The sequence below is a fragment of the Pseudocercospora fijiensis genome (assembly GCF_000340215.1).
Source record: "Pseudocercospora fijiensis CIRAD86 unplaced genomic scaffold MYCFIscaffold_5, whole genome shotgun sequence".
Taxonomy (NCBI): Eukaryota; Fungi; Ascomycota; class Dothideomycetes; order Mycosphaerellales; family Mycosphaerellaceae; genus Pseudocercospora; species Pseudocercospora fijiensis.
The window spans coordinates 4,730,805-4,757,640 of record NW_006921536.1 but is presented as its reverse complement, the minus strand read 5'-3'; the positions used below and the strand labels follow the sequence as shown (position 1 = coordinate 4,757,640).

The window sequence follows — 26,836 nt, the reverse complement described above, 5'->3', positions numbered from 1 at the left end:
GCGGCTATTACGTTACGTTAAAAGTGCGATAATGTATAGCTATTATTATTGCCTTACTATTGTAGCTAAATAGCGCAATCCTATTAGTAGAGGCAAACCTTACCTACGATACGCCAATTTAGACCTACGCTTCCTAGTTTAACTTCTTCTTCTTCTTCTTCTTCTATATATACTAACACACTAATACCCCTAGCAATATACTAGCTGTCGGCGTATATAACAGTATCGATACCTCTTTGTCGCATATAGGTAGCTCTATAGCGATTAATACTATCTCCTAACTAGTCCTGCGGCTTGCTACTAATAGAACCGCTTAAGTTAGTTAAGGTTCCTCGGTAGGTGGTTTGTTTAGTCCTTTTAGTCTCCGATAGGCTTTGTCGACGTAAGACGTTACGAAGGCGACTCTCCTAGCGAGTAGGTATACTATAGCTTTAGCGGGCGTCGACTGCGTATTTAACCGAAAGAGTATAGTTATTGTTAGAACATCGCAGTACAAACTGTAGAGGTCTTAGATAGATTAGCGGAGGTAAAAACTCTTTAGTAAGGTATACCTATAATGCGGCTAACGGTCTAACTCGGTAAAAACTCTTTAGTAAGGTATACCTTAAGTAGCGGCTCGATAGCGACTCTCCTACTAAGTGGATAGGATAGGTTCGTAGTATTGCTATAGGCCTAACTCGGTAAAAACTCTTTAGTAAGGTACACCTTAAGTAGCGGCTACAGGCTTCCTACGTTCGGATTCTTTACAGGATAACATACGTATATCTAGTTAAGTCGGCGTAACGCCTTCGTTAGGACTATTAGTTATAATAACCTTAGTCGTTGCGTAAGGGCCTCTAGTATACTTAAGCCCGAAGGCGCTTAGTCTCTACTATACAACTGCAGCCCTTTGCGTATTAAGACTGCTATTCGACTACAGTACGCACCGATCCGAAAGCGTATTAAGACTGTTATCCGACTATAGTACGCCTCCTTTTGTTCTAGTAAGCGCATCGACATTGCTATACAACTATAACGCGCTCGATAACCTCTTCTACGGTGTCTCTAATACTAAGGGCGCGTTACATCTATTATTGTCTAGGTACTAATAGGTATCGCTTTAGCGAATAGGCTGTTATGTTTCGCTTAATAAGTCCCGTCCTATATACCTTGTCTTCGGTTATGCGTGCTATAGTTAGTAATAGAATGCGCTAATTGCTGCGCATGCGCGTATATGTACTTGTACTTATTACGCGTACCCGTAGCAAATAGGCTATATGTAATTCTAGTATATTTCGGGGCGTATGCTTCTATAGCCGCTTAGTGCCGCTAGTTAAACAGATCCCTAGACGCAATTGCTCTTATCTATACTGTCTTGCATAGTAGCTAGTCCTTCTAGTAGATCGTAACTAAGATTTAAGCAAAGGAGGGCGTTAACGTAAGAGGGCTATTATAGCTTCTCGAAGAGTGCTTACGCTCGATATACGTTATCGCCTCGCGTATCTATCCTTGCCGTATATATTGTAGTGCCTGTAAGAGTATGCGGTGCAATAAGTATAGTACTAGTCTCGCTAGTGCTAGTCTCGCTAGTGCTAGTCTCGCTAGTGCTAGTCTCGCTAGTGCTAGTCTCGCTAGTGCTAGTCTCGCTAGTGCTAGTCTCGCTAGTGCTAGTCTCGCTAGTACTAGTCTCGCTAGTAACTTCTCGCTAGTAACTTCTCGCTAGTAACTTCTCGCTAGTAACTTCTCGCTAGTAACTTCTCGCTAGTAACTTCTCGCTAGTAACTTCTCGCTAGTATTAGTAACTTCTCGGGTTTCGGAGGCGGTTCTTAGTACCTAAGGCGGCCGTCGTTATCGTGTTAGACACTTTTGTTAGCGCTATTTGCTAGAAACGCGCTAAATCGACGTATCTCGCTATACTAGTAATACTGTTGTAAAAGTCGTAAAAGTCGGTATTGTAAATGCGCGGAAGGAAGCAGCTATAACGTTTAATCCTACTAATTAAGCGCTCTGCTATACTAAATCCGGGGTCTTAGCGGGACTCGGCATCCTTGTCGCTTCCTCGAATTTACGCTTCTCGCCTAGCTCTTACATACTATCGACACCTACGACTATCTACAAACCCTTATCGTAAAAGATACGATAGAAGAGCCTACTTAGCGAGCTTACAAGGACATAATAGAAGGGTATTTAGGAAGGACCTTATTAAATGCTAATTCTAGTACTATCTAGTGCTATCCTAGTGCTATCTCTAGCACTATCTCTATTGCTAATTCTAGCGCCATTTCACTATACATTACACGCTAGCTCTCGTAGAAGCAGCTTAACTAGGCATCCTATATTACACGCCGGCTCTCGTAGAAGCAGCTAAACTAGGCATTATACGCTAGCTCTCGTAGAAGCAGCTAAACTAGGCACTACTATACGCTAGCTCTCGCAGAAGCAGCTAAACTAGGCATCACACATTGCACGCCAATATTACAGTATATAACCTATCCGATCTAGAAGATAGTATAGTATACAACCTGCGATCGAGCGTAGTATTACGGCTCACTTTTCCGGGGATAGGACAAGGACTTAGCGAGCTTATAAGGACATAATAGAAGGGTAGTAAGGAAGGACCTTATTGAATGCCAATTCTAGTACTATCTCTAGCGCCAATTCTAGTACTATCTCTAGCGCCAATTCTAGTGCTATTTCTAGTGCTAATTCTAGTGCCAATTCTAGCGCTATTCTAGCGCTAATTCCAATTCTAGCGCTAATTCTAGCGCTAGCTCTCGTAGAAGCAGCTAAACTAGGCATTATACGCTAGCTCTCGCAGAAGCAGCTAAACTAGGCATGCTCTCGCAGAATATTATATACTAAACATTAGCAAGTCTTCTATATCGTTACCTTCCTACTAGCTAGCCTTACGCCTACGCTCTCTCTCTTAAGCCGATAGCGTACGAGTACGACCTAAGCGACGGCTTGATCTACTATTACTACCTCCTACTTAGCTACTACTACCTTCTACTCGGCGACGCGTAGTCTCCTCGTAATCTAGATCCTATATAGCTCGACCTCTAGTGTTCTTCGCTACTATCTTCTTACGAGCCTCGATAGTAGAGCGAGCAGAATTCTAGGTATTCTTCTACAACTAGTTACGGCGCTACTATTAGTTAGTAGGCTAAGCGGTAGGTTGTATAGGCCGAGGCGCGGCACCGGCGGCCGTAGTAGCAGCCTCCTTTGCCTTCTTATTGTCGTCCTCCTTCTTCTTCTTCTCTATAGCGAAGACCTCGTATTTAGCAAAGACACTATAGATAATGCGGTTTATCTCTAGGAGAAGCGCTTCTATAGGGATCTCTCGATAGTTGTTCGCTTTATCGGCTTAATACTACGTATAGAACTCTATAGCCCGCTCTTCGATATCTGTTTCCTTAATAGGAGCGTCGTAATCCTAGCCGTAAAAAGAAGTGTAGCTTCGGAAGGTATTGTCCGTACGGCCGTACTTCTAGTTAAAGACATTGTAGAGATTCTATAGGGTAGGCTCCGGTACTATAAATGCGGATAGGATTACTCTAAATAGGCGATTGTCGTATTAATCTAGAAAGATTGACTCTACAATGTTAGAGATAAAGGTCTCGAGATATAATAGGGCGTAGTGCTAAGTTAATCTAGTAGCAGGGGCTGTTAGTACCTTTAGCACTAGTAGAGCAGTGTAGCCCTCCTAGACTAGCCGATTTAGAAGATCTAGATTGTATATACTACAACAATCGGCGGTACCTACTACGACCTTGTCGACAGGATATATACACTCGTATTCGCTATAGATCTCTAAGATTATACTGCGAAAGCAACGGCGATACGCTAGGTTAGGGTAGTAGCGCATGTTCTATAACTATAGCTAGATGTCTAGGGTATTATTGCGCTAGCCGATCTCCTTATTAGACTAGGGCTTCTTAGTAGCGTTCTTAGCGATCGCTTTTGCGATAGCGTTATTAAAAGGATTGCCTATAGACTAAAAAGGACGAGGTAGTATAGTAACTGCTTACTACTAAGCGGCTACAATAGTGTCCTTATCTTCCCCTTTATCCTTCTAACTAAACGTATCGAAGATAGCCTTATTAACGTTAAACTCCTTACTAGGAACGGTAGTATATCGAAGGTTGGATAGTCGGACTAGGATATAGTCCTATAATTAATAGAGCACAACGGCATTAGCACTAGGCGCTGTTAGGTATCGTAGGATTATCGAGCGGTACTTAGAACCCTCTACTATACGCTTTTCTAGATTATTGAGCTAGTATAGCGCGAATATAACTGCTAATGCTTCTATACTAGGGATGCGAGCCGCTCGACTAAACTTCTATATTAGATTATCGATATCCTTAGTAATTAGAAGCTTAATCTAGATTACTAGGGCGACATCTAGTACATTAACCCTAGTAGAAGTTGCTAGAGTGCCGAATAGGATGCGGATTTGAGACTCTCGCTTCTTAAACTCCTTATATCGCTTGTCCTTATCGATATTAGCTATATACGCCGTATAGAAGGATATAATGCCGAGCACACAGATAGTGCGGTCTCCGCTAGGTACTAATAGCTCTCTATCCTAAGTATACTTCCGCGAGTGTTGCTTAGCCGGGGACTTCTTGTTAATGTAATTAGTTAAGAGTACGAGCTACTAGCATATCGTTACTCGGGCCTTATCGATCTGCTTACGACTATTAATGAATATAATAGTCTTCTAGATGTTCTGTAGTATAGCTAAGCCCTTATTGTCTATTGCATACTAGACCGCAAAGTATAGGTAATCGAAGCCTGTTATCTAGCCCTTCGGGATTTCTTGCAAGATGTATCTAGTATCCGGGCGATCGATAGTGCTCTAGATAACCTAGGTCTAGAAAGCGCTATTGCCCTATAGACGGAGGCTATACTCGAGGAGGTACTTCTTAGTTTCCTTAGTTAATATAGTAGAGCACGCGAGAATGGTCGTGTCCTATATTATAAGCTAGCGAAGGAGGTAAAGGACACTATAATCTCCGCGGAAGTCCTTCTACTTAAGATACATATACGCCTTATCCTATACCTATAAGCTAAGGCGATCGGCAATACTACGTAGGGCCTCCTAGAAATCAGCGCTTATTACTTGCTCGGGACTGCAGATAATATGCTAATATCGGCCTTCCTTAATGTTTACTAGTATGCCTAGATCCTTCTCCTTAGTCTAGGCAGTAAGGACGCAGACCTTAATTAGATTCTACTTATCCGGATCTAGCTAGCGGATAGCTTACACTATATCCTCGCTCTGCTTATTAGCGATGCGGGTTAGCGGCACGATCTGTAATATAATAAAGCTAGTAAGCATAGTATAGGCCTAGAAGATAATCGTTTTACTAGCGCTAGTACGAGCTAAAAGCAACATATCCTATCTCCCGAAGATAATAGTATAGACGTAGTCGAGCTGTATCTTAGTCGGTTCTAGTAATAGCTCGCGATAGGGATACATTAGCTTTAATATACGCCGCAGACTATGCTCGACAATGCGACGATAGAATAGCATCGCCTATTAATTGCTACTAGCATCCTATATAAGCAGCTATACTTCCTCGAGGCTATACTCGTCTATATTAGCGTAGCGCTATTCGAAGTATGCCGCCTAACTAGCTTTATTATCCTCGTTAAGTTCTAGTATCTCTAGCTCGCGGTCGATAGTCTATTAAGGCTCTATTCGATTAATTACAGGCCGACCGGGTAGGCGCACGAAGTACTTATCGCCTTCCTTCTTACGCCGATTTCTAGCGCTAGCGCTAGCATCGCCGATATTAAGTCTGCCCTTCTTAGCCTTATCGCGATCGCGCGTAGAGAGGTTAGAGAGCGCGTTAGGTATTGCGGTTGCCTATTATATACTATCGGAAGTATTAGCGGAAGTGTTAGTATAGTAGATATAGAAGATATTAGAAGACTAGGTTTCGAGTATTAGATATAATAGTCGGGGTCTGTTAAGCGGTAGTGTATACGACTTTAAGAAGCAGCGAAGACTGCGGAGCGGGTGTCCGTACTATTTAGAACAGTAGGTCTCGGCGCTCGAGTGTCGCTATCGCGGATATATCGGGCAGCTAATACACTAGATGCGATATAGAGGCACTAAATACTAGATTATCCGGCAGCGTACAACGTTAAACACGATCGCGGATGTGTCTTAAAGGTGTCTGAGAAGTTTTGAGTTACTAGGTATCCGTATAGGTATCGAGGTTTCGATAAATTAGCGAAATAGCTATTTTAAGGGTAGGTACCGATAGGTAGCGAGCACAAGTAAAGCATAGCAAATACGGGCAAAGCGACACTTAGAGGTATTAGAGCATTGCTTTCTAAGGTTCCTCGTATAGATAGAGTGTTCTAGAAGATAGTTGTTGTCTATTGCAATATAGGTATTCGTAGAACAAACGCGAAGCCGAAACTGTCCGTATAGTTAGAATAGACTACAGATCTTACTTTTACGATACTAATTTCAAAATATTTACGATGTGTTGCGCCTTCCTATGCTATAGAACCCCCTCTATATATGCTAAGCCCTATCTATAGTAGGTATTGAGTTGTAAATCTATATATACTCTATAAGGAGGTATTGCGAATAAGGAATCGCCCGATTAGTACAGTTTGTCTTTAGGCGCTTCGCTAAGGCTCGCTCTTCCTTCTACACTATACTATATTAAGAAGACCCGAGATCCGGTATACGTAGAATATAAAGGAAGTTACGAGCACAAAGCGAAAATAGCCTAAGATAGAGGCAGCTCCGGATTGCGACTCGATCGCGGCTCTATCGCGACACGAATATAGCGATATACTAACGGCGCTAGTTTAAATAGTCTCGAGGTGCCGCTAGCGATTAAAATAATTCCGAAACTACCAAATTCTAGGCTCTTCTATCACAATAGCTACCCGTAGCGCATTAGAGGTATGCCGATTAGGTATCTTTATAGATTTAACTAATTCCGAGTAGATTGCGGATATTTAAGGCGACGAGGAGATTGTTACTATACTACCGCCGAGAGATATAGAAGGGCATATCGATACTTCTACTATATCGCCGTCGTTAGCTTATTCGAGAAGCTTATCGCTATAGCCGGTATTGCCTAATCTATAGCATATTAAAGCTATTATAAAGGACTATGCTACTAATACTACGCGTGCTATAGTAGAAGAATTAAGACAAGAAATAGAAGACTTAAAGAGCCGTATTACTAAGCTAGAGATAGTCGTTAGTAAAAGCGAGTCTCTAAAGGATTAAGTATAATTAATATCTCTAACCTACTTTCTAAAACTACGCTTCTATATTGTCTTCTATATTTAATTCGTTTACTACGTATCTTATAAACTATCCGAAGTCTATAAAGCAGTTAGCCTCGTAGATGTTCTTCTTAACCTACGCCTTTAGCGACGAGAACGACAACTCGATAGGATTAAAGTTAGGTAAATAGGGCGGTAGTATCTTTAGGTAGATACCTACTTATCGATATAGTTCTCGTACGCTGTTAGTACGGTAGATCGACGCGTTATCTATTACTAATACTATACTAGGCTCTATTTATAGCAAGACCGTATTCTTAAGCTAGCTCTCGAATATAGCGCTAGTAATAGAACCTTAGTATATAAGCGTACCTCGAAGATATCTATTTACGCCGATAGTAGGTAATATACTCTACCTCTTCGAACGTACTATCGAGCCCTCTTCGTAGACCGGACGGTTAATAGGACCGTATCTATATTTCCGCTATCTAGTACGCTTATTTAACGCGCTCTCGTCGACAGTTATAAGTCTTTCCGCAGATATACCTATTTACTATATTCTAAAGTTATCGCGTAACTCGCTATTCTACTCGTAGGCGATACGGAAGGCCTTCTTTCTCGTCTAGTTACGAGCCTTTAGTATTCGAGAAATCGTCGGTTAGCTTACGACTACGCTAAACTCGTTCTATAGGTACTATATTACCTTATCTTAATATACCGTCGGTCGATCTATAAGGAACTTAAAGATACGCTATAGTAAGAGCTAGATTAGTTATACGCGACTTTATAAGAGCCGGAAATATATATATCTTTATAGATTAGTAAGAGCCTTCGAGGGCGACCTAATTTAGCTAAATCGCTAATATAGAATATACTAAATAGCTTATAATTGTTATAGAGCTTGTCGACAGTCCTTCTAGCGATATTTAGGACCTTAGAAATAGCGATATTAAATAGCGAGCCGTCGTCGAAGAAGCGCTTAATCTTATTAAGTTAATCGTCTAGCAGGCGCGCTATTAGTAATACCTTAGATAGCTTTATACTATTAAAAATGCGACAATATAGTTAATACGGTATTTAGATATAGTAGTAGAGATCTGCGAGTGCTAAGAAAGCCGGGTTACTAACTAATTATAGTAACAACTAGCAGAAACTGAAACTCGGCTCTCCGACGATATAGCGCGTTATTTTAAATACTACAATATACGGGTGGCGGAGTTGCAGAATTTGTGCATGAGGGGGTTGTTTGAAAAATTGGGGATGAGGACGGATGATGAGTATGGGAGGAGTTTTGGGAGGTGTTTGGGATTGAGTACCACCGGGAGTGCGATGAGGAGGGCTTTGGTTATGTATATGTTTTGGTTTGATCATACGAGTCGGGGATTGAATGATTTGCTGCCGAAGCAGAGGGGATTTTTACGGGGATCGATTGATGTTGCGAAAATCGAGGGGTTGGAAGGGGATTTGCGAGAGTGTGGGAAGATTTGGAAGGTTTTGGACGAGGGAGGTGCTGGGAGGCCGAGGGCGGAGATGTTTTTTGTTCCTGTTGGGGGTGGGGAGCCTGTTGTTAGTCAGATGCAGGTGTTGACGGAGAGGGAGAGTGTGGGGACGTTGAAGGCTGGGGAGGGAGAGTATTTATTTGATTGATTGATTGGGTGAATGAGTGATTGGGATTGCACTGATGAGTAGCGTCGTGGTAAAGGCGCGGATTAGTTCTCGGAGCCGTTCGAGGCAGATATTCACCAAACTAGCCGTCCAAGACAAGTGCTGATAACCCCTGAAGCAGTATCTGGAGTACCAATATACAAAAGCATCCTTGGGACCAAAGGACCAAGACTGCAAATGCTCTCCGGCATCATGTAACCTACTCCTGGCCAACGAATCGTTACATCTAACGAACAGCGTGGATCAAGCAAGGCGGAAGACCACAATACCAAACGCCCATCGCTAACCCCAGCGCCAATGTTGTCCGTGATGTTTGGAGTTGCGTTGGGGACTGTGCAGACGATGTTTTCCTCTGGTTGGTAAACGGTATCATCCGGGACTGTCGTGGCTCTTAAGGCGAAATAGAGCTTCGTCATGACGTTGCGTCCATCGCCGCCTGTTTTGTAGTTGGTGGTAGGGCAGAGTGCGCTGAAGTGAAAGATGTTGAAGGCGCTGTAGCACGACAGATTGCCCTTCTCCCGCCTTGACAAAGTCTTGGTAGAACTGGACCCCGACAAGGCATGAGAAGTAGCTGCGAGAGCTATGCAGAAAAGTGAGAATTTCATCTTGGCAATCAATTGGAAAGATCTCGTCCGAGTGTTCATCTTCTCTATCGCCATGTACTGCCTTGGGTCCATCCTGCACTGCGCGGCCTCCTCCTTTGGTAGCTTTGCTGCTAGGACGGTGTTCTATCCATTTGGGCAAGCTTATAACATTGTCCTTCTCAGAATCAGAAGATTGGCGCGCGTATTCCAGCATCACCATGAAGGTGGGCGAAGATACGACAAGGCCGTGATAGCCTAAATTCTCTCGATATACACGCTCTAGGACGTTCCGAATGCATCCCACCGGTGCACCATCCATGCACCACTCATGCTTACCGTCACAAACTCCAGACGCCATACGCTAATTCCTGAATATGCCACGCTTCTGTCGGATATGTCCTTCCCATGCGCTTCCCCATCTTCCTCAAAACTCCTCGCTGCACAACTTTATTCATGCCTCAGCCTTTCTTAGCCCACTCATTACCAACATACTTGAACCAGCTTGGCCTGCAATCCTCTTTGGCCAGGAATGGTTCGCCATCGTAAAATTGTCCCGGTTTGCATTTGCATTTCGGGCTGTTTGGGCAGTTGAAGAACGGGATATGCCTGTAGCCGATATCCTTGAACCAATGAATCTTGCTACTGTCCTCAAACAGTCCTAAAGCGACGGAATGAACGGGCGCGTCGCCCCATCGCTCATAGAAGAAGCCACCTGCACGATCAAGATGCTCAAAGTACTTTTCGTAAGCTTCTGATCGCCAGAAGTTCATATCAGCAATCTCGAAATTCGACCAGAAATGGCAGGTCGAGTATCCGTTCGCCCTAATGTTCCACTCGGGGCGTCGCTCTTTGTCCGTGAGCCATCCCATTGCGTTGTTCTTCGACAGATACTGGTTGTTGCCAGCTAGAAATTTGATAGTCTCCGGCCACAGTGTATTGATCGTGTCTGGATTGTCGTAGATGTTGATGGTGAATCCGTACGTCTTGTTGTGGTCGCGCATGTAGCGGAAAACATCGTAGTCGACGTCGCAGAAGAAGTTGACATGCGGCTCGACGCGCCAGTAGTATTGCGTATCCTTCAGTGCAGGGTGTTTGTAGAACATGCCACTATTCCATCGACACATCTGGTGATAACTCTTCATTCTGGCGTACTGGATCTTCTTCTCTTCAAGCATTGCCGCGCTTTCCTCCATGAGATCCATATTGATCCATGAAGGAATCTCCCAATGCTCTTTCGGAATCTCCTCAAACCTGACCTCGGCCTTCGTGTTCGCTCTCACGGCGCGCTTGAACTCTTCCGTGAACGGCACATCGTTGAAGAAAGTCCAAGGGTAGTTGAATTTGTGGTTCCACGTGCGCTCCAGCTCCTGCATACTACCCACAATGTGCTCGAGCTCTTCGTTTCGCACCAGCGAGAGAAGTGTCGCGTTGATGCGATCGGAGTTCGGGTTATCCGGATCGTAGTTGTTGCCTTTCACTCGGTTCAAAGGTTCAGGTGGTTCGTCGGTAGCTAAGACACTGTTAGACTGCTGCCTTTCAACACGTTCAGGCTTCGCATACGATCTAGGTTGGGATCTCGGATCATTTCCGACATCTTCTCTCTGCCTCCTGGCGCCGTTATCACTGTCGGGCTTTTCACAATGTGGTATAGCAAAAACACAAACAGGGCCAGCGTAGCCAGGGCCATAAAGCGGATTGGGCGTGGCATCGCCATCTTGGACGATGTACGCGTTTGCTGCGCTTCTAGAGCATATGCCTCAGCTAGCCTCCTCTTCTCTTCCATGCAGCATGTGAAAAGCACAAGTGAATGTGAAAGAGCTGTCGCAGGCCGAAAGTCCAGGATGACGAAGCCTCCTTTTGACAAAGGACAGGACAGGGATCTTATGCGAGATCGCGGGTGGCGCTCCGAAACGAAACTCAGTTTCAGCCTCACTTCTAACTCTTCAGTGATTTCGCCGGCCGTAGAGAATGTCTCGTGCAACCCGACAGCCAAATTTTGTTGCGCCGGACAACTTCACTACTACACAGTCACCACCTCGATATAATATGAGGCTGGCATCGTGTCTACCGGGACCGGGCTGAGTAATCCTCCCAAATGGACGCCAGACTTGGACCAGAACAACCACTTCCATACTCGGACGACTTCGCCAGCACAGATGAATATGTAGACTCACTGCTGAGCTTCGTTGGCGGCGATGACCTTCTCAGAGTGCTCTGCGGAGGTGTGCACATTCTCGACTTCTTCACCACCGAGCCGAGCCTGTACGACAGAACCCTGCCTCCAGACTGGACGTCTTTCTTCGCACAGCAAGAGGACACTTTTGAAATCGTCAACTTGCTGATTCGCAGCGACATATCCATATACAACTCCGCGCATCCCGAAGATCACATCGCAAATGTCAATGGTAATCCGCCCCCATCTCTCCTAGACTACATGGCAAATGTGAGACGGCATTTGCTGCGCAGAGAGCCGAACAGTTCCCAGTGCTCTCGTAATCGAGTTTTGAAGCCAACGCAGCGACTCACGAGGGATGTATCGGTGGGCATGAATGTGAAGAAAGTCCATGAGGTTGGTCTGTTCGCTTCATACATCAACAATCTAGCCTCCTCCATTACTGCATCTACACGCGAGCCAGTATCTCATCTGGTCGACTTCGGCTCAGGCCAGAACTATTTGGGCCGAGCACTGGCAAGTCAGCCTTACAACAGGAACATCGTTGCCATCGAGAGTCGGCAAGAAAATGCAGAGCGAGCCAAAGAGTTCGATGTCCTTGCGAAACTGGTCGAGAAGAAGAAGATCATGCGCAATAAGAAAGCTTTCCGAGATGGTGGCGAACATCTCAACTTGCCTCCAAGGCCAGTCGTTCCTGCTGAGCTCCCGACGCCTCCACCTGAGCACAATGCAGGCTTCGTGCCTAGAGCGCCAATTGTCGAACTTCCAACGACTGGAACCGGGAAGATTCAATACGTCGACCATCGGATTCAGGATGGCAATCTCAGAGATGTGATCGATCGCATACCAGAAAGTAATTCTCCAAAGAACCTCATGGTAATTTCTCTTCACTCCTGTGGCAATCTCGTCCATCACGGCTTGCGCTCTCTTCTCCTCAACTCAGAAGTCCGCGCCGTCTCAATGGTAGGATGCTGCTATAATCTCGTCACCGAACGTCTCGGTCCAGCAACCTACAAACTCCCCGAACTTCGCCCAACCACCCACGACCATCCTCGGCTTTCGAAGACCGGTGAAGCCAATGATCCACACGGCTTTCCAATGAGTGAGCGATTCTGCCAATACTACGACGAGAGGAGTCCGGAGAGCGACAAAGGAGTCCGTTTGAACATCACTTCTCGCATGATGGCCGTCCAAGCACCTTCCAATTGGGGACCAATCGATAGTGAGAGCTTCTTCACAAGGCATTTCTACCGAGCTTTACTGCAACGCATCTTCTTAGATCGTGGAGTTGTCGGCCCACCTACGCCAGAATGTGTCGGCGGACTATCACCAGCCGGACATAGCAGTGGCGGCACACCGATTGTAATAGGAAGCCTGAAAAAGTCGTCTTACGAATCTTTCACAACGTACGTCCGAGGAGCTTTGGCGAAATTGTTCCATGATCCAGACCGAGGAGACGTCTTCAAGGAGAAAATGGGCGATATTTCGGATTATGAGATTGAGAAGTATGCTCAAGATTACGCTGAAGGGAAGAAGAATTTGAGTGTGATGTGGAGCTTGATGGCATTCAGTGCTGGAGTCATTGAAGCCGCGATCGTTGTTGACCGATATCTTTGGCTCAAGGAGCAGAGTGAAGTTAGAGAAGCTTGGGTCGAGCCGGTGTTTGACTATAAATTCAGCCCGAGGAATTTGGTCGTGGTTGGGATTAAGAGATGAGTTTGGACGGGTTACATTGACATTACTATGGCCATCTCTGGCTGGCTACGCTTGAGTAACATCTGGATTGCAATCACAACCTCATCTGGGTCAGATCTACACTGGACTATGCATCTCGCGCTGTCGCATGGTTTCTGGTCACTTCTCTAGCATTATACCGCTAGACCTCGCCTCGCTTCTACCTCTCACTGGCACCCTTGATCTTGGTACATCACCATCTCCGGCGTGAATATGGAAGGCATCGACTGACCAGGCAGAGAAATTGGTACATCGACCGAAGCCAGAATAAGCGACGTAAAGCGATACCAATTTTTCGGAAGGCGGAATTTGTCTTTCACTCTGTCTCGATGGAGCGGCATAAGCGTCCTTGTCAAATGCTCAGTGCTGGGCAGGTATGGAGTTTGAGGTGGTACACTGTAGAGAGCGAGCGGGTCGGTGGGTGTGTGAGTCTGGCGGCGATGGTATGCGTGGCACTTTACGGGTCAATTAAGTCCAGGACTCTCATCAAGCACCGCTATCGAAACAATCAACCAAACCGCATTTAGCAAATAGAAACCATTGAGATTCACGCACTCGATCTGAGAATGATGGCGGGAGGTTCACGATCTGAGCACGAGCCAGTCCCATGCACGAAGCTTAAATCTGCACAAGCATCCATGTTTCTGCCCGGGCAGCGGAACAAAAAAAAACACTCCAATGGGCATGCATGCGAGTCGGCGTCACCAACCCATCAGTCTAGTCACAGCACTTGAACTCTTGCCATGTGAACCTTCTTGTCTACTCGTCGTTAAAGATTGTAAAAATGGGGGTCGGCATGCCTTGGCAGAGTTGAGAGGCGACAGTTGAGTATGGATATATTCCCAACTTCGCAAGCGTGCACGAAAGGCGTGAAAGCAAGATTGGTATGCTTCGGATATATCTGTGTGGTTCATGCTGATTGATATAGTGCGTGATTCCCAATAGGCGAAGGAAAGCGAGCGGGCGGGCGCTGGTCCACAGGGCTCAACATCACGCGCATACTGCAGTGGCAAGTCAAGATATATATTTCATAGGCCTCGCAAGCTTCAAGGTGGACACGGGACGCTAGACACTACATTGATGACTTCTCTCCAAACTTGTTGACGAGAAGATTTCCTCCTAATGTCAGTTCGTAATGCAAGTTTTCAAGCACCGCGTGGCAGCCTTCGCATTGCACTCCAGGACGACACGGACGAAGGAATGTGTAACCGTTCGTATCATCCCGGGGACCTGCTTATAGGGCATATACACCTTCACGTCGCGGGACCTTTCGAGGCGTGCCATGTGCTTGTATCGTTCGAAGGTGATCAAGGTTGGCCCAATATCACGAAATGTCGAGTACTGACCTACCTTCTCAGGGATCATGAGAACGTGGGTAGAGGTGGAGAATTATATCTCAGCTGTTCAATACGAGGTCAGCGAAAGCGTAACAACTTCAAAATTGCAAACAATAGACTCACTCACCATGACTACAGTTCCTAAGACAGTCACAAGCCATACCGCAACAGGAGCAGGTGATGCAAATCGTTGACGAAATCCAGCTTTGCTCCATGCCGTTCAAATTCCGCATTGCTTCGCAGTGCTTCCCGACTGATGACGGGAACTCTCAACTATCGATGTTGCCACCTACATTTTCGAGCGGCAAGATATCGTTAGATCTACGAGGCAATCGGTGCATGCAGCCGTTGATACATTACACCATTCGGGCCACAGCAGTGTATCGAGACCGTCCACGAGCGCAGTTACTGAAGTGCCAGGCCTCCCGCGAGATTTCTTTCACGCCGTGGATCGATGCCAGTCCGCCGGTGAGCACAGATGACTTTCCGGGAGAATTCCAGATGACCACAACCAAGGAATTGAGGAGGCGGATTTTGAGAACGCATCTTGGCAGAATTACGCTTTCGTCGTGCGAACCACAGCCTCTTCCGATGTTCTCAGACGGGTCACCCGATCGAACGCAGGGAATGCTCCGCGTACGAACCACCTTATGTTCCGAGCAAGCTTGCAAAGGGAGCCTGCCGCCGCCACGATGGAGCTGCGAAGTGCATCTTGATCTCGTCCGGCACGTCTATTTCTCGACAATGCCACTGAAAGAGGTGGCAAGTACACGCTTGATGCAATCGAACAAATACCTGCGGCTCCGGAATGAAACGGTCCACTCTGAATCGTGGAAGGTGGATCCTCTATGCTGGGATCAGCGCAACGTGCGACAGTCGACCATGTTGGCCTCATTCGAGGCCACAAATCCTGTTGCCATTCGACCAAATTCCACCCTCGTTCCCACATTTGCTTCTCCGCTATCGAATGTCCGATACAGTGTCAAGGTTGAGCTCCGCTTCTCCGAGGTTGCACACGCACCTCTGATCGTGGAAGTGCCCTTGCAAGTACTATCGTCGTAGAGCGGACGAGAGACTTGATTCGCCACGAAACTCGGTCTCAACGTCAGCAGATGCTTTTGACAGCGCAGTAAGTCTGAATGTCAAAGTGGACACCAAGAAGAAGTATGCTAACATGTTCCCCAGCTGCCGCCATCCTACTACCTGTGATTGTGGCGGATCGAGAAGGTTGGCATACAAGCTGCTGGGTTCATCCAGTTCGCCGAGGAGTACCAAAGCATTTACGATTACCAGAATCCAGTTCAAAGCGAGTCCAGCCAGCCATTGGTGTCGAAGTCAACATTCCCAAGCCACTGGAGAAAGTCTGCATCGTTGCCAATGCCAACTCCAAATTGTGCGTCTTCAAACGCATGTCCTTGATGGCCATCGATGGCAATCGGACGGCCTGAAGGTTTTGACAGCAGCTGATCGAGCACTTTTCTGATAGCATTGAGGCCCATTGAGCATAACTTGTAATTGCCCTCATCTGGCCTCACAGCTTCCAAAGCAGGGACCAGAACGCCTAGCTGCTGAAGTGTCTCCGATCGAGGAAAGGTGTCGCAGAGATCGTTCAACTGGTCACGCTTCAGCATTTCGATGGCAAGAACGCCTGCGACCGGGACCGCATAAAACGCCAACATGTCAGTAAAATCCAGCTGGAACTCGTAGAGGAAGTCTCGGACTTGATGAGCTTTTAAAACCAGTTTCAGGACTGCTTTCGCAGACGCAATCAGGCGTGACGAATCGCATTTGGTCTTGTTGAAGATCGCTCGCTCCAACAAGAAGTCGGTATGCCGGATGCCGAAGTGCATCGAAAGAAAACACAAGAGATCCACAGGGCGCCATTCCACACCTCTTCCTGGAATGTGATGCGTAGGGTCACGTTTTAGTCTTGTCAGCAGGTCTTCTGGGTCTAGTCCACGACAAAATGGGGGAAGTGATTCGCTGGCTTCCTTTTCTCTAGCACGAATAGACCTGGCAGAGTAGAGTTAGGTAGATATTATAAGTGTGCACGTGAGGGAATCGCCTACCTTATACTAGCCTCGAGATCGATGTTACTAGTACCAATCACCACTTCAAGAACATCTTCTCGCAGCTCATGTCGCGCTGACCAAGCTCTTCGCCAGCCACATCTTCCAACACTGCCAGATTTTGACCAGCCGCCATTGGCATCAAGCTGCGCAAGCCGTGCCTGCAATTCGGGCCATGGAAGCAACATTTCCTCGTCGGTGATGTCCTTTGGAAATGGGACATGGCAGTATCGATAGCTCAGTCGAGGCGGACGACCTAGGAAGGTGCCCTGAAACTTGTCCATGCTAAAGATAACATTGAAGATCCTCGCCCTTAGCTCCGCCAGGAAAAACGGCGTCTGAGAATTTGCTCGGCTGTCCAAGTGAAGGCCGAGAAGGATGGCCACGTCACACACTCCACTGTACGACTCCCATACCTCGCTGGAAGTGTCGCCCTGTATGCCCGAGATGATCACGGTTCTCTCGTATAGCAAGCACAGCAGCAATTCGTTGCGGGTTCCCGATCGTTTCGAAAGATCAATGCAGATTTCCACCAGCTTGAGCGTAGTGTGCATCAGGTCATCTCTGCCATACGATCCCTTGAAGACGGTATCCCATGGAGGTAGACTAGCAGAAAGAAGGCCGATGATTGACAGCAGCAGCCCGATGGTCTCCCATCTCAGGCGGTCACCAGTGGCAGCAGACGCCCATTCTTGGAGCGTGGTATTCTTGCCGCAGGTTAGAGAGCACTGCGTATTGCACCAAATGGTAGCGGCCAAGCTTTCCAAGCCCTTGCCGTTAGAGTAATCTTCCAGAACTGGCGCTAGGCCTTCAAGCCATATCTCATAGAGAGGTCGATAAAGCATGAATCCGTCTCCGAATTTGAACCATCGACTAAGCAACTCCCTGATCTTCTCGATGTCTTGCAGAAATCCAAGGACTTCGACCCCGCTGCGAATGTAATCTTCAGTGAGACGGTCCTTCGGTGGTTCTATTAGTCCGTCGTGGGTAGGAATCCCAAGACTGCTGTTGACTTCAGCAACTACAGCAGCAGAAGTGATCTCGCCAAGGTATCCCACTGCTCGTGGCGTGGAAGCACTTTCCATAAGAATGCCTGCAGAAGGCACACTCAGGATTTCTTGCAGCCTTCCAGATGGCGGAACGCTTTCTGCTCTCGTAGCAGAGCTCTGATGCTGCAACGGCTTCGGCGTGTGAAGTCTTAATATCGGTTGCGAGGCTGCCGTGGTCATGGTCGTGGTTGCATCGGGCGAAGAAAGACTGGACAGCGAAGGCGTAAGCAACATTGCGTCCGACTGTGTTGTCATTGGCGCTGGGTGGTAATAGCAAGACTGTGGATGGCCTCTTCGTAAACAACGACTACAAGACGGGATCCTATGGTCACAACTAAGCTTTCGTCTCCTGCATGGTTCACAACTCTGGAGCTTGCCATTACGACGCTTGGCCGGGACTGTTCGCACAACACTTGCTGGCGTGGCTTTGTAAGTTCGATCGATGGACATGGCTGGTGATATGGATGTTGTTGGAGAACAGATCAAGGTCCGTCGAGGAAGTTGAATCCGAACCCTCAGCTGCTCGGTCTTTCTGCTCGGCGCTCGCTGCTCGGCGTTCAATGGAGCGCCAAGAGTTGATCCTTCTCGCGTGTAGTTCTCAGACTCAGAGTTGTTCAAGATGGGTATCAAAGCGAGCGAGCCGTCGTTTCCTGGCTCAGCGAAAGCAGTTTTACGTATGTAGAATGGTCCTCTTGAAGGCTCTTTCTAGTCCTAGACAGGGAGGAGCGGAAGACCTCGTCGCCTCATTGTGTCCGATTGAAGAGTGGCCAGTTCCAGTAATTTTGTGACGACCTTAGGTATGCCTATCAAAACAGTTGGCTTGCTCTGCGTGAGACAAGAGTTGCGATACCACTACTGACTGTGTCTTCTGTACACGCGAGATATCTTTGTGCAGTCCTATGCATAGGTCTGCGTCTGCAAGCTAAGACGTGGCGCATATGGAAACGCGAACCCGAATCCTAAGGCAGGATCCCGCGTAGGAGCACGAAAGACTTGGTCTGCCTGCCTAGCCTACCTAACTCAGCTGAGCAAGCCATCTCCAATTCTTCCAACCTAACCTACCAGCGAAGTCAGCACGCCGACCATCATGTCAGAAAACAAGCCCGCCATAATTTTCTGCTCTGGAGCATGGCATCGAGAAGCACACATCAAGCCTATTCTGCCTCACTTCGAGACAGCCGGATACAAAGTGATCCCTCACCCGCTGGTTTCCGCAGGAGACAAGACGATGACTGCCGAGGACGCCGTCAAGTCATTCGTATCTGTCATCGAACCCGAGCTCAAGAAAGGCCGCGTTGCACTCATTTTGCACAGTGCAGCTGGGCCAGTCGGACTTGCAGCGACTCACGATATTCTTGCGGCGCAACCAGATGCCAAAGACAAACTTGTAATCATGATGTTGGGGTCGTTCCTCGAGTACGGTCCTGTCACGAAATTCCTCTTTGAGAAGGGATATGCAGATTTTGGCAGAGTCGATGGCACTATTGAATGCCATAAGGCGATGGAGGCTTTCTTTAATGATATGGCGGAAGCGGATGCCCAGCCGTATATTGACGCGCTGGTGTATCAGGGTATGGCGGGTTCGCCAGATGAGAGAAGCGAGTCGTGGAAGCAATGTCAAGTATGGTGTATTTTGACTGAACAGGTGAGGCCCGCGTCGCTACAGGACGCGGCACTCGACAGGCTGACATGATTGTAGGACAAGTGTGTGCCTGCAGATTGGCAAGAGAAGATGGCCGAGGAGCACGGCCTGCATATTGCGAGGATTGATGCAGGCCACGACCCTTTCATAAGTCAGCCAGCGAAGCTTGTTGATGTGATCGATCAGGCATTGAGGCAATAAGCCATTGCAGGATGATGGACATTGACGTGTGCCGGCCTATAGTCCATCGGCAGGACGCAAAACGTTCGACCATCGCTGACACATCTCGTGTGATGTGTTGTAAATACCTTCCACTGGATCGGTGTTGGGTTTTAGAATTCCTGTCGGACTCAGCAGGGAGAAGTATTTCGGTCTTGCTTTTAGGACGTCTTCGCGTGGGAGAAGGGCTTTGATGAGCTGGGTTTGTGTGTCGGGAGCTGTGTTGACGCCGGACATGATGCGAAAGAGTTTCTGGAGTGAAGCAGGAGAATTCCTCGCGGGAACAATTCGCGAACGAGGCCAGTCTTATTTAGAAGCTCGTGCTTGAATCAAGCTAGACAGGCTCACAACGAGATCAAGGGCATAGAGACAAGTAGGATCAATCAATTACACTGCAGCTCTCTCTTTTAGCCGGCAATGCAGATTATCCATACCCCTGCATAACACCTCATTTCATTGTCCAGGACTTCGATTCAACGTCCAAAACGATTCTGGTACGATTAAATGTGTGCCAATATTCTATCACTCCACGAAGCACGCGCTTGATCTGGAGTGAGCTTGCACAAAGATCACCAGACCTCACATCGATAGTACTTCAACATCTCCGAGTCTCACAGTAGTTCCCGAGACTAGAATGAGGGAAGATAGTAGAAACAGAGTCTCTGACGTAGCTACTGATGTAGATTACCTCGCTTGGTACATTTCAATTCTCGCAAAACGTAGAGGCGAGGATTTTGGGTGGGTTCGAGCGGCACAGAAGCCTCTGCATTTTTTCCTGGAGCGAAATGACGAGCCGCGATCTACGTGCAGTTGTGTTGATCGCTGTATGCCTTCAGGACTTCCTGGTGTACGTTCCTGCAAACGCCCATGCTCAAACAGCTTCTGCCGCGACTAGATGGCGACTTTTGAGCGTCGCTGACTCTCGACGTGGAATACCGGGGAGCTTGCAGGCCCGGCAAGTGCTTTCTGATGCTCCGCGTGTGGCATCTGGGGGAAGCAAGCGCTTCTCGTGATACCTGTCCCTGTGCATCCAAACCAAAGGGCTCTTCTTGCTCCAATATGACATTGTGTCCTGTTCCTGGGCTCTCCTCAAACCTCAGCCCTTAGCCTGCGGTAGACTCGGCCCAAACAGATCATCCATCTCCTTATTACTCTTCTCCCTCTCAAGCTTTCTCCTCTTAGCGTCCTGCTCGCTGACCATACCTTCCTCAGCACCATTTCTCTTGACCGCAGCATGCACCTTGACCAAATCTCTAGTGTTCGGATCCCTGCATGCCTCCAACTTCTTTTCAAGCTCGGCTCGTTCCTCTTTCTTCATGGAGCTGTTCGGATCGTAAGCTGCAAGCATTCCCGCACAGGAGTGGATTGTAGATAGTATCTTGGCGCGGATTGGTGACGAAGAGGGGAGTTTCGTGGCGAGGTAGAAGTGGAGGAGCGGGGCATCTGCGACTTCGAGAGCAGCCATGAGCATTTGCGAGGGGGTGTAGAGGAAGTAGGCGTCTGTAAGAGAGGCCGTAGAATCAAGGAGTTCCTTTGCAGATTGGAATGCGAGCTGTACCCTGTCACGAGCTTGCTTGATGTCTGCCTTGGGGGACTTTGCGCGCCACTGTGTTCTGTTGCCATCTGCTGGCGCCTTTAGCTCAAAAAGCCGCTTCTGAATTTCCTTCCCATCCGTCTCCTCTGCGCCAGGCACAGGTCCGATCATGCCCTCTACCATATTCAGCAGCTCCATCAATGTGCCTTTGAGACCTCGCGATGGCTGCCGTACATCTAGAGTGAAGCGCAGTGCTTGCATGATCTTGTACTCTGGCGCGAGGACGGTATCCGGCTCGGAGCTGACACTCCTGCTGAATTGGCTGAGCGGCAAGTGGAATGCCTCAGTCTTACTGGCGAGAAACATGACGGTCTTGTAAATCTCTTTTGGAGGATAGGTCATACAGCTGTTGCTCAGGTAGAAGCGCTTCAGATACTGGATCGCGGTAATGCCAATGTGTGTAGGCCATTTGAGCTGGGTCGCTGTTACGCGAATGATTTCACCATATCTTTGCACGAGCCGCAATTCTTCATTGGCGGTCAGGCATTCTGGTGTGTTTGTGTGGCCATTTGAGGCAGCACCATTGCCATTTTGCTGGCTGAGATATTGCTTCGCGCGGGCGAGGGCGAGCTCGTGTGTTTTCCGGCGTTGCGCAGCGAGCTGTCCGGGTGCGAAGGACCACAGGCGAAATTGGCTCGAAGTTCGAAAGATGTCGTCTTCGCTGAGATGCAGTGTGTTCTGTGTCGGTGGGCTCATGATTGAGGTGTTCGTTGCGACGTGGACCGCAAGTGCAGCGCTCGACAAGCTTCAAGGTGGAGCCGCGCTGGCGAAGCTAGAACTACTGTACGTCAACAACTTCACCTCTTATCACCGCAGCATGATCCCGACACTTTGCTATCCAGTCCGTGTAAGTACTGCTGAAGTGGCATGCGAGACCCTCGTCGAGGCACGCATCAGATCTCGACGCCACTATACCTTTCGATTGGAGAAATAAGACACGGCCATCTGCAACGTATGAGAAGACTGAGATCAGTCTACTGTATGTAAGCCTATAATACAATTGCAACTACAATTCCTAAGTGAGTCATCCTTCTACGTTCACTCACGCCACGCCCAGTCCCCTTCAACCCACTCATCAGAGGCCTCCTTTGCCAAGCTTCCGCACCACGATCCGGTCGTCGACCTCTATATGAAGGCGAATTGTCGGGCGCAACAGCTTTGCAGAAGCTGAAGAGCATCTTGAATCCCATCGTAATACAATGCCATCTGATTGACAGCCGAAAATGCCAGCTTGGGCTACGTGCGGTAGTCGCTGTTGATCGTGACATACTCATGGCTCAAGTCGCACGTCCAGTAAACTGCCTCCTTCACAGCAGGTTTGCGCTTCTCAGTGTAATCGCTGTCCTCTAGTCGGACCAGGATCTCCAAGTCCTCCATCTCTAGAATCTGCTTGGCGCGCGCTTCGTTTACTTGCTCAGGCTCGCCGCGAACCAGCAACTTGAGCTCCTCGGAGCCGTCGGCGGGGATGAAGCTGACTGATGTCTGCGATGGAATTACCGCCCGCTCGGCCTTGACCCATTTCTCCTTTGCAGGCTCCCTCGCGATTCTCGCAGCCTGCAAGTCCGATGTCCTGATCTCCTGGCTGTCCATGATCCCTGGGGCGTGGCCAATTGCACACAGAATGCGACCCCAATTAGCGTCCTTGCCGTATAGTGCTGTCTTTACCAGTGCAGAGCGAGCGATGGAGACGGCGGCTCGTCGTGCATTGGTATAGTTTGTGTCCGCCTTGACACGTATTGTGACAAATTTCGTGGCACCTTCACCATCGCGAACAACCAGTTTGGCAAGATCTTGAGCAAAGTCTGTCAACACTTTTTCCATCTCAATCATATCGTTGCTGGACACAATCTTCACTCCTCGCCCAGACTGACCACGTTCGCCTTTGATCTTCGAATAGAACAAGGGCGTTACATTGCTAGGTGCCGCAGCCCCATTAGCAAAGAAGGCGACAGTGTCATTGGTGCTTGTATCGCCATCAATGGAGATGCAGTTGAAAGAAGAGTTGACTGCACGAGTCAGTAGCATACGCATTGCCGTTGAGTCAATCTTGACATCGGTGCAGATCATTCCAAGGAGTGTAGCCATGTTGGGGTGAATCATGCCTGCACCTTTGGCCATGCCGGCGATGGAGTAGATGGTGTCTGGGTGCGATGGTAATGTGAAGGTGCGAGAGAGCAGCTTTGGGAAGGTATCTGTGGTACAGATGGCCTTGGCAGCATTAAGCCAGTGTTGGTGAGTATTTCCGACGTTCCGCTGGAGCTTGGGGATAGCAGCTGTGATCTTGTCGATGGGAAGACGCTGGCCAATGACGCCGGTACTCATAACCAGAGTCTGAGGCGTGGCGTCGTCGCTAGCAGCAGGGTTGAATAGCTTGTCGGTCTCTCGGGCCATAGTTGCCGCGTGTTCGAGGCCTAAGGAGCCCGTGACAGCATTGGCGCAGCCAGAGTTGACAATGACGCCTCGAAAGCCTTCTGACTTCCGGGCGATCAAGAATTCTTTGGACTTGAGAACAGGCGCGGCCTTGAAGACGTTTTGCGTGAAGGTTGCGGTCGCTGGACATGGCGTCTCAGACGTAACCCAGGCCAGATCGTCATATTTGGTGTTGCTCGCCTTGACGCCTGCAAAAGCGCTTCCAGCAAGAAATCCTTTTGGGTAGGTGCCAGACGTAGGGACGTATTTCTGTTTTGCGGCCGGTATGGCGCGGTAGGCTGGAACCGAGTAGTGGCGAACGTGGGCCACTCCCGCAAACAGTCGTTTGGCGATGGTGCCTTTGGTGGCCATGGCCATTTTTGATGCTTCTTGCGATGCCGCGATGTGCAGGAGTGAAGTCAGGCGACTCTGGCTGGATGCTAACGCTGTCCGGCGGCACTGGCCGGTGGTACAGTAGTTCTAAAGACTCGTCAAAGCTTGCAGCACTACCTCCTCGGCTCAAGACGATGTCGATGAAGGTCGTGTCGATGATGTTGTTGGGTCAATGGCAGAGTCTTGCAGCGCACGCGACTTTTTTTCTGAGACGCGAGTTTTACTCCGTAGTTCTATCGGGCCCAGAAATGCTGAGGTCGTGCCTGCAGCTACTGTGCGGAGACATCGGCGACATCTACACCCCCGGCTTGGCTGATGTACTGTACTGGCATCTTTGTTCTTGACGCGATTCTGTCTCTTGCAGGTGATGCTGCCCATCGTTACGCGAGCATTTACCTTCTCTGCTCGCGCGCCGCTCCGTTATTTCTCATCATCACCGAGGCCATTCCGACCCGTCGACATGGAGAAGGTCGACACCACTGACCGCATCATGCGGCTGCGGCACCTCATGCAAGAAGCCAAGGTAGATATATACAGTATGCCCATCACGCATAACGCGCAGCAATGGCTGACTGACCATTCGCTAGTTGTTCCCAGCGAAGACGCCCATTCTTCCGAATACATAGCCGCCGCCGATGCCAGGCGCCAATTCGTCTCCGGCTTCTCCGGCTCCGCAGGCACAGCAGTCATATCACAAGACAAAGCAGCCTTAGCAACAGATGGCCGATACTTCAACCAAGCGAGCCGACAACTCGACGACAACTGGACATTACTGAAGCAGGGTCTTCAAGATGTGCCAACATGGCAGGAGTGGACCATCGAGCAAGCAGAAGGAGGAAAGACCGTGGCTGTCGACCCAACTGTCGTGACATCGGCCGAGGCCAAGAAGCTTGGTGATAAGATCAGGAAGAAAGGCGGCGGGGAGCTCGTGGCAATCGCAGAGAACCTCGTCGACAAAGTCTGGGCCAAGGACAAACCACCAATGCCTAACGAGCCTGTTAGGCTACTCGGCTTGGAATATGCTGGCAAGAAGTGGGAGGAGAAGATTGAGGAATTGCGCAAAGAACTTGACAAGAAGAAAGCCGCGGGCTTCGTGGTCAGCATGCTCGACGAGATCGCCTGGCTGTTCAACCTGCGCGGCAACGATATTCCATACAACCCAGTCTTCTTCTCATACGCCATAATCACGCCAACCACAGCCAGCCTTTATGTCGACGAAATGAAGCTGTCTGAAGATCTTAAGGAGCATCTTAAGGGAGTCACCATCAGACCCTACGACGCCATCTTCTCTGACCTGGAAACACTTGCATCAGAACAGCCAGCGACAAATGCTAGCCAACCAAAGCGCAAATATCTAATCTCAACCAAAGCCTCTTGGGCACTCTCGCGTGCTCTCGGTGGCGAGGAGAATGTTGATGAGGCACGATCGCCGGTCGGAGATGCCAAGGCTGTGAAGAACCCTGTTGAGCTCGAAGGCATGCGAAACTGCCATATTCGAGATGGTGCTGCTCTGATTGAGTATTTCGCTTGGCTCGAAAACCAGCTTGTCAACGAGAAGGCGACGCTGGATGAAGTGCAAGCGGCAGATAAGCTGGAGCAGATCCGTTCAATGCACGACAAGTTCGTCGGCCTATCTTTCGACACAATCTCTTCCACCGGTCCGAATGCCGCTGTCATTCATTACAAGCCAGAACCAGGCAATTGTTCAGTCATTGACCCTACGCAAGTATACCTCTGCGATTCTGGCGCTCAATACCTCGACGGCACAACCGATACCACCCGGACTTTACATTTTGGAACGCCCAGTGCCAAGGAAATCGAGGCTTACACACTTGTTCTCAAAGGAAACATTGGTCTCGAACTTGCTGTTTTCCCCAAAGGCACATCAGGCTTCGCTCTCGACACCCTCGCACGACAGTACCTATGGCAGAATGGCCTCGAATACCGCCACGGCACTGGCCACGGCGTCGGCTCTTTCCTGAACGTTCACGAGGGGCCGATCGGTATCGGTACTAGGGTTCAATACAGCGAGGTACCTCTCAGCGTCGGCAACGTTATATCAGACGAACCAGGATACTACGAGGACGGGAGCTTCGGCGTTCGAGTCGAGAACGTGATCATGGTCAAAGAAGTCAAGACAAGGTACAATTTCGGCGACAAACCGTACTTTGGTTTCGAACATGTCACCATGGTCCCAATGTGCAGGAAACTTATCGACGTCAGCTTACTTACTAACGCGGAGAAGAGGTGGCTTAATGACTACCACAAGGAGGTTTACGAGAAGACGTGCCGGTTCTTTAAGGAGGATCAACTCACACTCGACTGGCTGAAGAGAGAATGTCAGCCGTACTAGGAGTCGACGGCCTGGAGATCGTTTTTGACGCGCAAGAAACTTTCGTCGATGAGGAAGTCCGCGATGAGGAAAGGGAAAGGTTATGTGAAGCTCACGTGCTTCTTCAATCATTCTTTGAGGAGAAGTGAGACGCGGTAGCGGACATGCGATGTTAGGGGTGATTTGCATAGAGTACCCACCGTCGCTGACAGCTCAATAGATGGCATCTGACTCTTGCAAGTTACGATCCGCCATTTTCCTCCTCACTTTGACTATTTGAGCTCATCTTCGGTCTGGATTCCAACTTGCTTGCCTACCATAACCATGAAGCCGACATCCGGACACTGTACTCTCTTGGAAAGTACCATTGCAAAAGTCCAGTACAATCTGT

The 26,836-nt window shown here is 48.6% G+C and overlaps 8 protein-coding genes across 8 annotated transcripts; 4 read left to right on the top strand and 4 right to left on the bottom strand.

Annotated features, from left to right (window-relative positions):
- Positions 1–1,519: 1,519 nt before the first annotated feature.
- On the top strand, positions 1,520–8,934 carry MYCFIDRAFT_175935 (uncharacterized protein; the record flags this gene model as incomplete). Its single annotated transcript, XM_007929578.1, has 3 exons — positions 1,520–1,524; positions 8,484–8,876; positions 8,910–8,934. 3 exons carry the CDS (start codon positions 1,520–1,522, stop codon positions 8,932–8,934), a joined length of 423 nt encoding a protein of 140 aa, XP_007927769.1.
- A 1,018-nt stretch (positions 8,935–9,952) lies between these two features.
- MYCFIDRAFT_40272 (glycosyltransferase family 15 protein) lies at positions 9,953–11,208 on the bottom strand (the record flags this gene model as incomplete). Its single annotated transcript, XM_007928793.1, has 2 exons — positions 9,953–11,004; positions 11,055–11,208. The coding sequence occupies 2 exons, from the start codon at positions 11,206–11,208 to the stop codon at positions 9,953–9,955; spliced, it is 1,206 nt and encodes a 401-aa protein (XP_007926984.1).
- Positions 11,209–11,589: 381 nt separating this feature from the next.
- Positions 11,590–13,383, top strand: MYCFIDRAFT_138437 (uncharacterized protein; the record flags this gene model as incomplete). The annotated part of the gene is made up of 1 exon (XM_007929576.1): positions 11,590–13,383. The coding sequence occupies one exon, from the start codon at positions 11,590–11,592 to the stop codon at positions 13,381–13,383; it is 1,794 nt and encodes a 597-aa protein (XP_007927767.1).
- Positions 13,384–16,039: 2,656 nt separating this feature from the next.
- MYCFIDRAFT_82310 (uncharacterized protein) lies at positions 16,040–18,036 on the bottom strand (the record flags this gene model as incomplete). The annotated part of the gene is made up of 2 exons (XM_007929514.1): positions 16,040–16,751; positions 16,808–18,036. 2 exons carry the CDS (start codon positions 18,034–18,036, stop codon positions 16,040–16,042), a joined length of 1,941 nt encoding a protein of 646 aa, XP_007927705.1.
- A 907-nt stretch (positions 18,037–18,943) lies between these two features.
- Positions 18,944–19,699, top strand: MYCFIDRAFT_82309 (uncharacterized protein; the record flags this gene model as incomplete). Its single annotated transcript, XM_007929513.1, has 2 exons — positions 18,944–19,501; positions 19,556–19,699. The coding sequence occupies 2 exons, from the start codon at positions 18,944–18,946 to the stop codon at positions 19,697–19,699; spliced, it is 702 nt and encodes a 233-aa protein (XP_007927704.1).
- A 1,114-nt stretch (positions 19,700–20,813) lies between these two features.
- Positions 20,814–22,007, bottom strand: MYCFIDRAFT_40303 (uncharacterized protein; the record flags this gene model as incomplete). The annotated part of the gene is made up of 2 exons (XM_007928798.1): positions 20,814–21,302; positions 21,432–22,007. 2 exons carry the CDS (start codon positions 22,005–22,007, stop codon positions 20,814–20,816), a joined length of 1,065 nt encoding a protein of 354 aa, XP_007926989.1.
- Positions 22,008–22,247: 240 nt separating this feature from the next.
- MYCFIDRAFT_165484 (uncharacterized protein) lies at positions 22,248–24,579 on the bottom strand. Its single transcript, XM_007929574.1, has one exon. It carries the CDS (start codon positions 24,096–24,098, stop codon positions 22,548–22,550), a length of 1,551 nt encoding a protein of 516 aa, XP_007927765.1. The 5' UTR covers positions 24,099–24,579; the 3' UTR covers positions 22,248–22,547.
- MYCFIDRAFT_138889 (uncharacterized protein) lies at positions 24,574–26,466 on the top strand (the record flags this gene model as incomplete). Its single annotated transcript, XM_007929573.1, has 2 exons — positions 24,574–24,649; positions 24,701–26,466. The coding sequence occupies 2 exons, from the start codon at positions 24,574–24,576 to the stop codon at positions 26,464–26,466; spliced, it is 1,842 nt and encodes a 613-aa protein (XP_007927764.1).
- Between the last annotated feature and the right edge of the window lie 370 nt (positions 26,467–26,836).